At 45.2% G+C, this 14,165-nt stretch overlaps 1 protein-coding gene across 1 annotated transcript; it reads right to left on the bottom strand.

Moving 5' to 3' along the window:
• Window positions 1–719: 719 nt before the first annotated feature.
• On the bottom strand, window positions 720–2,962 carry KCNA3 (potassium voltage-gated channel subfamily A member 3). Its single transcript, XM_029230373.1, has one exon. The coding sequence runs from the start codon at window positions 2,792–2,794 to the stop codon at window positions 1,052–1,054; it is 1,743 nt and encodes a 580-aa protein (XP_029086206.1). The 5' UTR covers window positions 2,795–2,962; the 3' UTR covers window positions 720–1,051.
• Between the last annotated feature and the right edge of the window lie 11,203 nt (window positions 2,963–14,165).

Raw genomic sequence — 14,165 nt, 5'->3', positions numbered from 1 at the left:
TTTTCCTTGTGAAATCATGTAAGTAGGAACCATCTGGAAAGGTTACTGTGGAAACAGCAGGGGCTAGGGGGTGGGGCTAGAGAGCAAGAGATGCCATGACAACCTTTTCGGGTTTCCCGGGAAACATGGGTTGCTATGGGAACTGCATCAGTCAGGTCCGAATTAGTAACTTCTGCTGGAAGGAGTGTCTGCCACTTTAATCTTCTTGTGATACTGCAGAAGCTTATCTCTCAGAAGCATTAGGAAATTTTTTTGTTTCTCTCAGCAGCACTGAAAACATGTTTCTAGACTTTGATAGATGTTAGCTAGAATGAATACAGAATTTCATAGGAATCTCTTCATCTAATACTTTCGAAATGCTTAACAAGCCCCAAAGAGTTAAACTAATTGGTCAGATCGGGACATCTTGGGCATTTCCCTTAGTTCAAAGTTGTAGAGATCCTTAAAATTCCGGGAGGGGGGCTTCCAAATAGAAATTCCAGTTGAAAACAAATAAACTTACGGTGGGTTTACAAGTCATTGTTCTAAATAGACTTTTCATCCACCTATCCACAGTGTTGGCAATTGAACTAAATATTCAATAGTGTTGGTGGGTCCATCAAACCGAAGCATCCTTTAAGTATGTGCCTGCTTTACTTAGTAAAGAAACAGCTGCCTTTGGATTCTGAGGTTAGACAGTTACTCTGTTCTTTAGTTTCATTTCCTTCCAGGATGTACAGTTTTTTTGTTTGGTTTTCTTTTTTTGTCTTTTTTTTTTTTTTTTTTTTACAGAGCATGTGCTGAAACTCAAGTTTAAAGTAAGTTTGTTGTTCGAAATATTAAGAGAGGGAGAGAGAGAAAAAAAGGAGAGCTGAGAGAATGCAGCCCACTTGCAAAACAGACACCTGTTTCAGTATGAAGCAGTAGGGAGAGAGAGAATGAAGTGTGCTTTCCACTTCTTCATGTCCTTTCCTTGATGAATGGTCTGGAAATGTATAAAACAAGGGCATACACAGACCAAGGGGGCACGTTCCACACAATACTGGGCACAGCATGTCACTTGTTTCATACATTAAACATCGGTAAATATCTTTTTGATGTTGACACAGGAGTTGGGATTATTGTTCGTGGTGCAGGTGGCCGTGGAATTGCCCGTTTTGAAGGGGGTCTGGGGGAAAGCGCTATGGTTCATATCCCCCTCTTCGATCACCATATACTCCGACTTACTTAGAGTCGAGTTACTCCTCGCTTTCCGGAGCTCCTCGGCTGAAGGGGAGAGGTGCTGGCAACTTCCCACGTGCAGGTACTGGGCTTGCTCTTCCCCTTCTGTCTCCCGGTGGTAGAAGTAATTGAAGTTGGAAACAATCACAGGGACTGGCAAAGCAATGGTCAAGACACCAGCGATGGCACAGAGTGACCCCACAATCTTGCCCCCTATGGTCACTGGGTGCATGTCACCGTAACCTACGGTCGTCATGGTTACCACAGCCCACCAGAAGGCATCAGGGATACTGCTAAAACCTGAAGTGGGGTCGTCTGCCTCCGCAAAATACACCGCGCTGGAGAAAAGGATGACCCCAATAAAAAGGAAAAAAATGAGCAGCCCCAGCTCCCGCATGGAAGCCTTCAGCGTCTGCCCCAGGATCTGCAGCCCCTTGGAGTGGCGGGAGAGCTTGAAGATGCGGAAGACCCTCACCAGGCGGATGACTCTCAGGATGGCCAGGGACATGGCTTGCTGTCCATTGCCTTGTCGCTCAGCCAGCTCGGTGCCCAGAGTGATGAAATAAGGGATGATGGCCACAATGTCTATCAGGTTCATGATATTTCGCGAGAAGGTGGCTTTGCTGGGGCAAGCGAAGAACCGCACCAGCAGCTCAAAGGAGAACCAGATGATGCACAGAGTCTCCACCACGAAGAAGGGATCCGAGAAGCTGGAGGCTCCCGCGGGAACCCCCGACGTGCTGTTGCTGGCCGTCTCGTACAGCTCCTGCGACGGCGAGGCAGTGTAGTACTTCTCATCGCGGAACTCGGGCAGCGTCTCCAGGCAGAAGATGACGATGGAGATGAGGATGACGAGCACGGACACGATGGCGATGCCCCGGGCCGGCCCGGAGCTCTCCGGGTACTCGAAGAGCAGCCACACCTGGCGCTGGAAATCTCGGCGGGGCAGGGGCCGCTCCTCCTCCCGCAGGAAGCCCTCGTCCTCGCGGAACTTCTCCATGGCCTCCTCGCCCAGCTGGTAGAAGCGGATCTCCTCGGAGAAGATGTCGATGGGCACATTGACCGGCCGGCGGATTCGGCCCCCGGACTGATAGTAGTAGAGGATGGCGTCGAAGCTGGGCCGGTTGCGGTCGAAAAAGTACTCATTGCGGAGCGGGTCGAAGTACCTCATGCGCCGCTTGGGGTCGCCCAGCAGAGTCTCCGGGAACTGGCAGAGGGTCTTGAGCTGCGTCTCGAAGCGCAGCCCCGAGATGTTGATGACCACGCGCTCCCCGCAGCAGTCCTGCTCGCCGGCGGCGGGCAGCGCAGGCGGCAGCGGCTCGTAGCGGTCGCAGCCGCCGCCGCCACCGCAGCCGCCCTGAGGCGGGTCACCCACGCCGTCGGTCGCCTCCGGCTCCAGCAGGTGGTCCCCGGGCACCACCGTCATGTCCGGCGGCAGCTCGGGGCCCGCGGCGGGCTCTGCGTAGCCGGGGTTCACCAGCGTGTGGGCGCCGCCGCCGCCGCCGCCGCTCGCGGGGTGCTGCGGCGGGTGGGCGCGGTGGCGGGCGGAGGGCGGCGGCGGCGGCGAGCGCAGGAGGCTGAAGTGCTCGTCCATGCGGCGGGGAACAGGCGGCGGCGCGGGGCCGGCTCGCTCCTCCTCGAGCTCCCCGCCCCTTCGCCGCCTCCGCCTCCCGCCGAGCCCGCCGCCTGTTGCTGCTGCTGTCGCTGCCGCGAGGCTCGGTCTCGGTCTGGCGCTGTCCGCCGGGATCCTCCAAGGAGACGCCTCCTCAGCCCTCCTCCTCCCTCCTCCGCGGGGCGCGCTCCCGCCCCTCCGCGTCCCCTCCGGATTCCGGCCCACCGCGCGGGCGCGCGCCCCGCTCCCTGGGAGCCGCGGGGCCCAGCTCTTCCCCGCCGCCCTCCTCGTCCCTCTGGGCCACCCGAACGCCCATATTTTGCACTTCGGCGTCCCCACGGAGCCCTCGCCCAGCCCAGTCGGCCCCTTCTCCGGCCCCCCGAGGCCGCGTCGCCGTCGCGCGGCTTCCAGATTGGCCCTGGGCCGCACCGCAGCCGGCGGGCGCCGGCCTCCTCGCCCCGCAAGATCCACCTGGGCCCCCCGGGGAGGCTGGCTCCGCGGAGCCGAGGTGGCCGAAGGCGGAGGCGGGCTAGGAGGGAGGATGGGGGCTTGCTGTGGGGCCGCCAAGGTGTCGAGGCAGGGAGTGGCAGGCCAGGTGGGCGCCTTGGGCAAGAGGCAAGCCGGGTGCCTGCATCCTGGGCCCACTCGAGGGTGAAAGACCGCCAGGCCGGGAGGGCTCTAGATAATTTGGATGAGAAGCCCAGCGGAGTAATGGGTACTGAGGAGTTTCGCACCCGGAGTCTGAAGAAAATGGTCATTAAAGACGTTCAGGGACTTCACTTCTGCCGTGGATAGTTCACACTACCTTTCGTAGCTGAGATTTCAGCCATTAGGAAGAGTCAAGGACCCAGTTTCTGGTTAGGTTTGGCGAGGGCAGCCTGGCCTTTTCAGTACAGTGAGTTTCCTATCAGTGCAAAAATTAGAGGAAAATGAAAAAGGAAATTCACATCTTAAGTCCGTGGTGGGAGGGACGGGAGCCAGACCAGTACCTAGGCCGTGCCTGATGTTCCACCGCTGGCCTTGCCATAGGGAACTGGTCACGCTCTAGTTGTTAAACTGAGAGAACAGTCATTCTGCAACTTGTATCTCTGTTGCTTGATTTTGGCATGGTGATAATAACTAACAATTGTCCCCTTTGAACCTAAACTATTTCTTTAAATTGTTGTGGGCACACTGAACACAATTTCTGTTTCCAGACGTTTTGGCAACTCCAATTTAGAGTCAACCCTAGGCTTAAAAATGTGTTTTCGATGGTATCATTCAAATCATTTACAAAAGAGGAACTGTTGTGTAGACAATTCCCTCACCCTTCATACCTTAGCTGACAATTTGACTTGAAGTAAGAGTGATTTGTGGTCATTGCTTTCCATACCACTCTCAACTGTGAGGTTCTCTAGGGCAGAGCCAGATCTTATCCAATTTATATTCCTAACAACTACCAAAGTGCCTGATCAACAGTAGGCACTCAGTATACGTTTGTTGAATTGAATTCCCCAGCAAGTGATGCTTTGTATTTCCATCTGCTCTGGAGTGTCAACATTTATTTCTTCTGAGCGCAGGGCCACTGAGATTCCTGGGATGAGTGGTGGGGAGAAACCGAGCTCCCAGTATAGCATGTTACTCAGTTATGCCATAGGGTTTCCATCTTTGCCTTTTCTGGGTACAACAAGCACCCATGTTTTTTACTGTCCTTTACCTTCCACATCGCCTCCAGGTCAGTGCCAGGCACTGAAGGCAGTAACATGTTGTAAGATGGTAAAAGTGGACAGCCATGTAAAGTACTCTCTCACAAAACTGGAACAGTGTACTTGAGCTGGTAATAAGGGTAGCAGTATAATCAATCATTCATATATTTAAATCTAAGTATAAGACAGATGGCTCGCTGCAAGGATGGCTGGTAGAAAGGCAAAGACCCTATTTTTAAAGACCGAATGTTTCATGCACTTCTGTGTCTGACTTAGAAAGTGATTAATTTCTCCATTTGCATGAATTAGTACTGAGATTAATATTAATCAATGGCAAGGAAGAGCAGAACAGAGGATGGTCCTGTGATGGATGGTCACAGCTCCTCCCTTCTGTGATCTCTCTCCTTCAGAAATGACTATTTCCATTCCTTTCGTGTATTTGTTTTGTTTGGAAGACTGCTTATGAGCTTCTTAGGATGGTCCTGACTTTATATTTGAGGCCCAGAGAAGTTTGTTTCTTCAAGCTCACACAGCGCGTTTGTGGCAGAGTTGGGCTTAAAATCTTGGATTACTTCCAAATCCAATGTTCACTTTACTGTATCACACTGTGAAACTCTTATATTGATCACTGTGTGTGCTTTGTAAATACTAGATTTCTAACAGCACCCAATTTTCTTCTCATTGCTGACTAGTTCACTTCAATTCATATTTAAGTGAAAACCACTTTCTTCTGATGGCTAGTCTATTGTTTATAGGAAATGAGTTGGTGGGCAAATTCCAGCCCTGTTGGACAGCAGAACCCATCACAACAAATCAATGTCAAAAGTGGCACTTCAGGAGCAAGTATACCGTTTATTTAGTACCCCCAGTGGAGCAGCTCAAAGTGATTTGAAAATGTCTCATTAATCCTCATGACACCCCTGTGGGATAATAATAATATTATTATAATGTTTAAGCATAGAACTGTGGCAAAGCCGACAGCTTCTCTGAGCATATGCAGAATTTCCTTATATTTCTGTCTTTAATGTTAGAGCCTAAGTGAAACCATCAGATTTGCAAACAGCAAAGGTAAATCTTGGTGTTTGGGCTTTCTGTGTTGCCCTGGATGTAGCTTGAGTTTCTTACTGATCACAACAGTACTAGAGATAGCTTATCAGTGGTTTACTGGATGTTTAGCAACCTCTGGAATTAGCCCAGAATTGTTTGAGAGTGGGACAAGGCCGGCCTAGAAATTACCACTAATTACAATTATACATAAATGAATGGAGAAAGAACACCTACTATGTGCAAAGCATTGTTCTAGATACTGTGGGAGTATGAAGTTGGAGCATAGATCTTGACCTCAGTAGGCTCACATGGAGCTGGGAAGATGGGATATAAATCCAGGAAACATCTTAACAGCAACATTTAGTTAACAATACAAGACAATAGTACCAGAAGTGTCACAAGATACCCTGTGATTATTTGGTCTATTCTAGCCAACCTGGCTGCCTTGTTGTTTCTCAATTATGCCAAGCTGGTTCCTACCTCAGGGTCTTCATACTTGCTCTCCCCTCTGCCTGAAACATTGTTCCTCCAGATTTTCATATGACTTTCTCCATTACTTTAGACCTCCATTTAAAATGTTGCTTCATCAGAAATGACTCCCCTGATGACAACTACTCAATTTCAAAGAGTTCCCCTTCCTCTCGCATCTTGGTAACCTTCTAACCTCTTACCTGCTTTATTTTTTCCTTATTGCATTTATTTACTTGAAATTTTATCTTTATTTGGTTACTTGCTTATTGACTGTCTTCCTGCACTAAAACATAAACTCTCTGATGGCAGGGTTTTGACTTTTTCACTTCTGTGTCACCAAAGTCTAGAACAGCACCTGGCACAATAATAGATGCTCAATCAGTATACATTGAATGGAGGAAAGAAAAGAGGCAGAGTGAACACACAAGACATATGAAGGTACAATGAGTGAACCAGTTTTGCTGGTGTAGAGAGGTTATTTTGGAGAAGTATCTGTCTAGTTCTGGTTCTATTTCATAGAACCTACTGGGCTGTGCATATATATAAGGCTTGTTTTTTAAAGTGTCACTTCCTCCCTGTTTCTCTACTTTCCCTTCTCCCTACCATAATGGATGGGTCTATCTTGCACTCCAGAATTACATTCTCAACTCCCTGCTTGGGTATTCTTCCTGCAGATACCCCAAACTTAATATTTATAGCACCGAACTCATTATCTCTCTTTCCAAACTTGCTTCTCTTCCTGTTTTTCTTATTTCATGTGGGAATGTGAAGTCATCCCTGAATCGTTCCTCTACCCCCACACCCAATCAGTCACTAAGTGCTTTCTATTCTCTCTCCAGGTCCCTCTGTATTCTGTCCTCACCTCTCCATTCTCACCGCCATGATCATTTCATAACAGGCTCCCTGCTTTCAGTCTCTCTTTTATGTATTTCATCTTCCAGGAAGCAGCCAAGTTATTTTTGTAAAACGTAGATTTGGTCACATTGCTCTCTAGTGCTGCTGTGATGATTGGCCCTGACCTGTCTTTCTGGCAGCCTCTTCTGTGTTCCTTCCATACCACTTGCCGGTCCCTGGACATGCCACCCAGTTACACACTGCCAAGCCTTTGCTCATGCTCCAGCTCCCTGGACATCCTGTCCACCTTTTCCCCACTAGTGAATTCAGTCTTTAAGGCCCAGCTTAGAGGTCACCTCTTGTGAGACCCTGAGCCTTGCTGTCAGCCATGATTATCGCTGCGAAAAAAGCTCAAAATAAAACTGATTATAAATGAACTCATGATTCTCTTTCTCATCAGAGCTTCTATGGCATTTTGTTCAGAGCTCCATTAGAGGGCTTTACTGAACTATATTTAGTGTGTATGATATGATCTGTCTCCCTATGAGAATGTGAACTCCATAATACTGATAGTTAACATAGTAAGCAGTGAATACACTGTGCTAAGACAGGACTGTGTATGCACCTTACATGCAGTAACCTTCAACAGCCCTGTGGGTGCGTAATATTAGTACTATTAGTTCGCACGTGGAGAGACTGAGTGCAGACTGGTAACATCACTCCTTGCAAGAGTACACAGCCAGGAAATGATAGAACCAGGATTCAAACTGAGAAGTCCACAATCTCAAGCCCTACCTGAGACCACCTCTGTGAGGACTGGAGGGCTTATCTCATTCATCTTCATATTTCCAGTGTTCAGTATTGTGCTGATATATGAAAAATGTTTTTTGAATAGTATAATAGAAGAAAAGCGATTATGAAGCATGAATACTTATTCATTAAAAAACTGATAGACCATAATAAAGCTATTAGTCCTGTTCCCCATCGCAAAGGTTAAAAAAGTGCTCTTCTGAATTTGTACCATTTTTTTAAAAGAAGAACGATGCCCTATACAAGGAGGAAGTGATTCCAGAAGTAATGGGTTGGCCAAAAAGTTCGTTCGGATTTTCTGTAGCATCTTAAGGAAAACCCCAAATGAACTTTTTTGGCCAACACAATAAATGCAGACTCTTGGGGTTTGGGGTCCTGACTGGGGTTAGGATGGCTCTCTGATGTTGCTCTGTCCCTCAGAATCACCCAACAGTCTGTGTTCCCACATGGCAGGGTGATTCTCAGAAAAACATTTCTATCCTGAGAAGACTGAATTCTGTCAGCAAATATGCCAGCGAAGGAGTTAAAAGTATTACGTTAGGGCAAGCATTTAAATAAGTCCAGTGTTTCTTCTTGAGCTTCTGTGTATAAGAGGATGCAATCAGACACTGAAACACCTGTGTGGCTTTTTCTGCTTCTGGTTAATTTATTGAAAAATCAGGCACAGCCATACCTCTAATCATAGACAAAATGTGCGATTAATGATGAGACAAGCAGTAAACTCCCTGGTATGTACAAATTATTTGTTTGCAGATGGGAATCTTAACATTTGTAGAAGCAATTGAATGGCTTTAGAACACTACCAAACATATTCACTTTCCTCTAGTGAGATGTACATTACAAATAATACTTTCACCATGGTTTTCCTCAAAGTGAGTTTGACCAAGAATGTTTTAAAATATCTAGAAAATTCCTTTTATTTGTTTCTTCATGGTCCTCTGTGACACACTTTATTGTGAGGCTATGAGTGAGCCACAATAAAATTAATTTCAAGAGCTAAAAGGGATTATTTTAGTTATATGATTGAGTTGATAGTAATGTGAACTTTGAGCATACACTGACACATGATTGTAAAGCTTTAGCAGGTATTTATAGAAATTTATTGAAATACTGTAAAGTCAAGGGTAAATTTTGATTGAGATTTTTTTTGTATTGACGTTCTGGTGAAAACTAAAACATAGTTTATTAATCTACAGACATAATGTCACAGTGTTATTACTTTGTCATTACATTTTGCAATGATGTTGACAAAGGAATTCAAGAACAGCATTACCATTTTATTGAATTTTCATGGCAATGGTAATAATGTTAATGAAAGTGTATAAAGGCCCAGAATGATCCAATAAATACTGAGTATTATAATGACAAAAGAATATGAATGCAATTCTTTGGGAACTTCATCATACCTGAGATAAAATGCAAAGGATACATCTGCTGGTTATAAAATGGATGCAAATAAAACTAAACCACATTGTGATATGTTAGTCCCCTCCCGATCCAGACTCAGCTACAAGTATTGAAAATCTTCATGTATAGTCTTCACTCAGGACAGCTCCATTCATGAGCCAATTCTAAGCAAACTTGTCAGAATATATTGGAAATCTCATTCTTACCCTCACCCATGGCGATGGGTCTAGAATCTATCTTGTTGCCCTAATTCCAGTGTGCCTGGGATGGGACCCCCATCGCCTATAAAGCTTCAGCCTTGTGCTGAACCCCTGCCATATTTTGCATGGCAGTAGGACCAGACCTCTACCTTAGCTTGCTACTGTCTCTCCAGTTTGCCCATTGAAACGAAAACCCTATCCTGAAACCTCAGTTGGCTTGTTGAGATCCCATTTCTCCTTTTTGCCCTTAGTAGGTCCCCCAAAGGCTGAATCCTGCCATAGGCTGGAGTTCTTATTTATACCAGGTGGGCCTCTTGGAGCTACATAGCCTCTACCACTCACCTGACTACCAGGATTGCCATTGTCTTTGCCCGTCCTCTGGCCTTACATCTGCCACTGGTCTGGACCCCAGTCTGGACCTCATAGATAATGAGACTTTCCCAGCTTGCACCCAGATTTTATTCTCCCTCCTAGGATTTTATGACTTGAGAAGTTGGTCACTCTCCTTGGGGACCTGTCCTAAAGGTGAATTTATTCTCCTAGCCTGTACTCTCACCATTCCCAGCTTCCCTCCATATCCTTACCATCCGACTGAAGTCCTAGAATGCCTCATGACTGAATTACATGGGTTGATATGCACAGCTAGAAATGCTAAACCAATTTAAACTGAAGTCCATTGTTTATATAGTAATTCAAATGAACTGATATATATATATAAAATCAAATATATATAATCAAATATATATCAGTTCATTAAAATATATATCAGTTATATATATATATATACTATATATATACATCAATTCATGTAAATGTAAAATGGGGATATATATATCCCCATATGTATATGTTTTATAAAGGATAAATTGTCCTGATTTCCCACCCCTATAAAACTCCACTTGAATTTAGGAATCCACCTGCAAGATGCCAGTCTCAACGTGCACGTGAACAAAACTTTCTGCCAAGTGCTTTTATGTCAAAGATTAGTTTTCAGAAAAAGCCTATTTGAGCATGTTTATCCAGTATGTCATTATTCAGAACAAGCTAAGTTAAGCTGTGCTGGGGATTCCCTGATGGTCCAGTGGTTAAGACTTGGCCTTCCAATGCAGGGGGTGCAGGTTCAATCACTGGTCAGGGAGCTAGCATCCCTCATGCCTCATGACCAAAAAACCAGAACATAAAAAAAAACAGGAGTGGGACTTCCCTGGTGGTCCAGTGGTAAAGAATCCATCTTGCAATGCAGGGGACGCGGGTTTGATCCCTGGTCGGGGAACTAAGATCCCATATGCCATGGGGCAACAAAGCCCGTGCGCCACAACTACTGAGACCACTCCTCAATTAGAGAGCCTGCATGCTGCAACCTACAGAGCCCATGTGCTCTGGAGCTCGCGCTCCACAACTAGAGAAGAGAAAGCACACATGCCACGAGAGAGAAGCCCACGTGCCGCAGCGAAATATCCCTCATGCTGCAACAAAGATTCCACGTGCCTCAACTAAGACCCAACAGCCAAAAGAAAAAATTAAAACGAACAAATAAACAAACAAAAAAAACAGTAGCAATATTGTAGCAAATTCAATAAAGACTTTTAAAATGCTCCACATCAAAAAAAATCTTAAAAAAAAAAAAGATGTGCTGTAACGTAGCAGAAAGTGTTCTATCATTGGATTAAAACTATCTGAAGTTAAAGTGACCTTGACAAAGCCATATTACCTCTCTATCTCAGTTTTTCATCTGTAAAATGAATAAAATTATATCTAAGCTGCATGATATGAAAATTAAATGAGATTATGTATGTGAAAGTACTCAGTTCCTCATCTTGCATACACTAGGTGCTCAGTTGTTGTTCGTTCACTCATACTTTCCATACAACATAAATGCATGGGGGGGAGTGAGGAGAGGGTGAGATGATTGTGAAATCACAATCATACTTCTGATTGTGAAAGGCCATGTGCAATGCTTTATCTGTTGTGTCTCAAAGAGGGACAGGCCTCTCACTTCTGGGTTTAATCAACTTGTGGCCCAGGAGCACCCACACTGAGCAGGGCTTACAAAACTCGTCAGAGAACAAAGGGCATCCTTTAGAAGCAGACTCTGGAACTTCCTGGTTTTAGTACTCTCATCTCAGTCTCTTCAAAGCTCAGTGCTTTGCAGTTAGTAGGCATGCAAAAAATATTTGTTGAAGTAAACTTGTTAAAAAAGACAATCTAGTCTAACACATTCATTTTACAGATGGAGTAATTATGGTCTTAAGATGTAAGTAACTTCTATCCAAGGTCCAGCATTTAGTTAGTGACAGAGTCAGGATAGAATCTACTATTACTAATTTCCAGCCAGGTTCTTTTAACTTTTATCCCTACTTTTCTTCTTTATTAATTTACTCATTTATTCAGAGACCTTCTTCCCTCTGTTCCTCCTTTCTTTCCTTTTCATGACACCTACACTTGCTAAACACCTGGAATTAAAGATGGTTGAGACACATGCCTGAGACATCCTGCCTTATCTGACCTCCCTGGGCCCGCCCTCAGTCCTGTCTGTATCTGCAGCACCAGCAGGGCTCTTTTTGCATTAGCTGACTTCTCTGCCTAGATCTCCGATTACCTTCCTTTTCTTTTTAGCCTTTTTTACTCCTACAGACTTTCTGCAGCTTCCAAACTTAGCCATCAACGCAGAGGGCAGGGTTTCTTCTGTAGAGCTCCTCTCCTTTGGGCCCGTAAATCCTGGCTCAGCTAGAGGCCTAGGCAGAGCTGAGATTCTGCCCCTTTGGTGACTCTACTGGTGCCCCCTGCTGGGGAGAGCACGACAACCTCTGGCTTCAAGCACCACACTGAAGAGCCTACCCTTGACAAGATCAGCACTACATGATTCTTGAACCCATTCCAACTGGGACAGCAACCTCAGCAATGGCAGCTGAATGGGGCCTGGAGTAGGTCATAAACCCTCATTCTGACATGCTGATGCGAACCTTAAGGTATCTGCATGTCTACCAAGTTGCTGTCTGCCCTACCTCCTGTCCTGCTCACCCGGTTCTTAAGACTTGAGTTCTGCCTCATTTTCCCTTTGTTAAAACTGGACTACCTCCCTAACAGCTCCTACCAGGCTCCTCCTTGGGAGACTGGCCCTGCTACCCGAGCCACCATCTGTTGATTGAATCCTGTTCTCCAAGGGCTACCCTCCTAGTCAGTATCAAGCTGTCTGGACCTCCACTGCTACGCCAACCCCAGTGTGGACATGATTGCACATAGTTCTCCACACGATGGATGTGGCTGATTCACCTTTCTCTGCCTCCCTGATGAGGAGATGCCCTGGCAGGTTAGGCCCTAGCAAGATGACAGGTTTCAGAGATGGGCACAGGGAAGTCACTTCCTTTCACTCAGGAGGATAAAACAGCAAAATCTTGGAGCGATTCAACCCCCAAATGTCAAGAGATGTAGAAACTGACTGTGCTGTGGCGATACATATTATTAATGAACAGAAGTGCACCTCTGTGCCCAGAAAACACTGGCTGCATAGCTTTGGGAGATAATGCATTGCTGAGTACTTCTGACACCCCATCCTGAGGTTGATTTCTAAACAAATGGGCTGAAACTCAATGACCCCTAATTCTGAAGCACAAGGGCTCTGGGCCCACCTCAGCATGAAGAATGGAATCAAGGGTGCCAACTAGAGAGAATATGACAGATGCTCACATTCAAATATGTAAGCTGAGAGCGTGTCAAGTGCATCTGAGTACTTTAGTGCTTCATGAATGGTCCAGCTACATTATCAAGCCCGGGTATTGAGAAACTAATAAGCGAACCACTCTTATTAAAATAATGTGTGCCTGAGTCAGAGGAAAAGCTGAAGATCATTAGATTATTGGAATATTCCTTTTTGGTCAGCTGTTACTGAATCCAGATTGACTTTGGAGGTCAAAAAATCTTGACTATGTGCCACATAAAATATATTGTAAATGTGGTATTCTGAGTTTATTTTCCTAAGATAATAAACATGGTAACAGAAAATTGATAGCAAGACCAAGAAACATGTAACATTCAGTTTGCCAGTTTTTCTTAATTCACCTGGTGAATGATCTCCTGTTTCAATAAAGGAGCATGTTTAGGAAACTCAAAGATAGGTTGGTTTTATAATCTCTCTGATTAGATTATAGGAGCAGGGGCCATGTCTTCTTCAACATTTCCCTCCTCAGTGCCTGATAGAGTGCTTTTCTGCATAGTAGGGCTCCATAGATATTAATAGAATGCTTAATGAATTATTCATTTCCTATGCTTACCAAAAGAGCCAGCTCACAGATAAATTTCAACATATTCTTTTGCTGCCTGAATGCAGTATTGGTCATAGTCTGCAACCACTTATGTAATTTCCTCCCATTTTAACATATTTAGAAATTTACATTATGTACCAGGTCTATAAAATCTCTGAGACAGAGTGTGAAGTGCAAGGTCAATGCTACTTTTGCACCTGAATATAACCCTCAGGAGAATAAGGTAATGGATTTCAAACTGTACATTTCAATATGACAATAATATAAAGGCAGATTAATATATGTTTTTAATCATTTTTCTTACAGCTTTATCACCACTCACCCCTCCCCAAAGCCTCATAGCAAGCTTTAGTAAGATGTTTACTTATTTAGATACACCTTACACATAGTATGGAGTTTGTATAAATGCAATAAAAATCCATAACACTCCTGTATAATATAGAGCAGGGAAAAGCAGGGCCCTTTGTCTCTGGGGCTAGCATATAAAGCCGTTTCAGTTGCTAAGACAGGTTAATTCTTGAGAGTCAGAAAACAGTCTTCAATCCCAGTTGGTCCAATTTCTGCCAAATAACCAGGATGATAAATGCATCATTCCTCAAGGACAGAAGACATGTTGGAAATCAGGTAACTGAATTTC

This window comes from Monodon monoceros, unplaced genomic scaffold (genome assembly GCF_005190385.1).
Source record: "Monodon monoceros isolate NGI ecotype Baffin Bay Population unplaced genomic scaffold, NGI_Narwhal_1 Super_Scaffold_18, whole genome shotgun sequence".
Lineage (NCBI taxonomy): Eukaryota > Metazoa > Chordata > Mammalia > Artiodactyla > Monodontidae > Monodon > Monodon monoceros.
The sequence above is the reverse complement of the archived record's forward strand: the minus strand, read 5'-3'. Positions and strand labels throughout refer to the sequence as shown.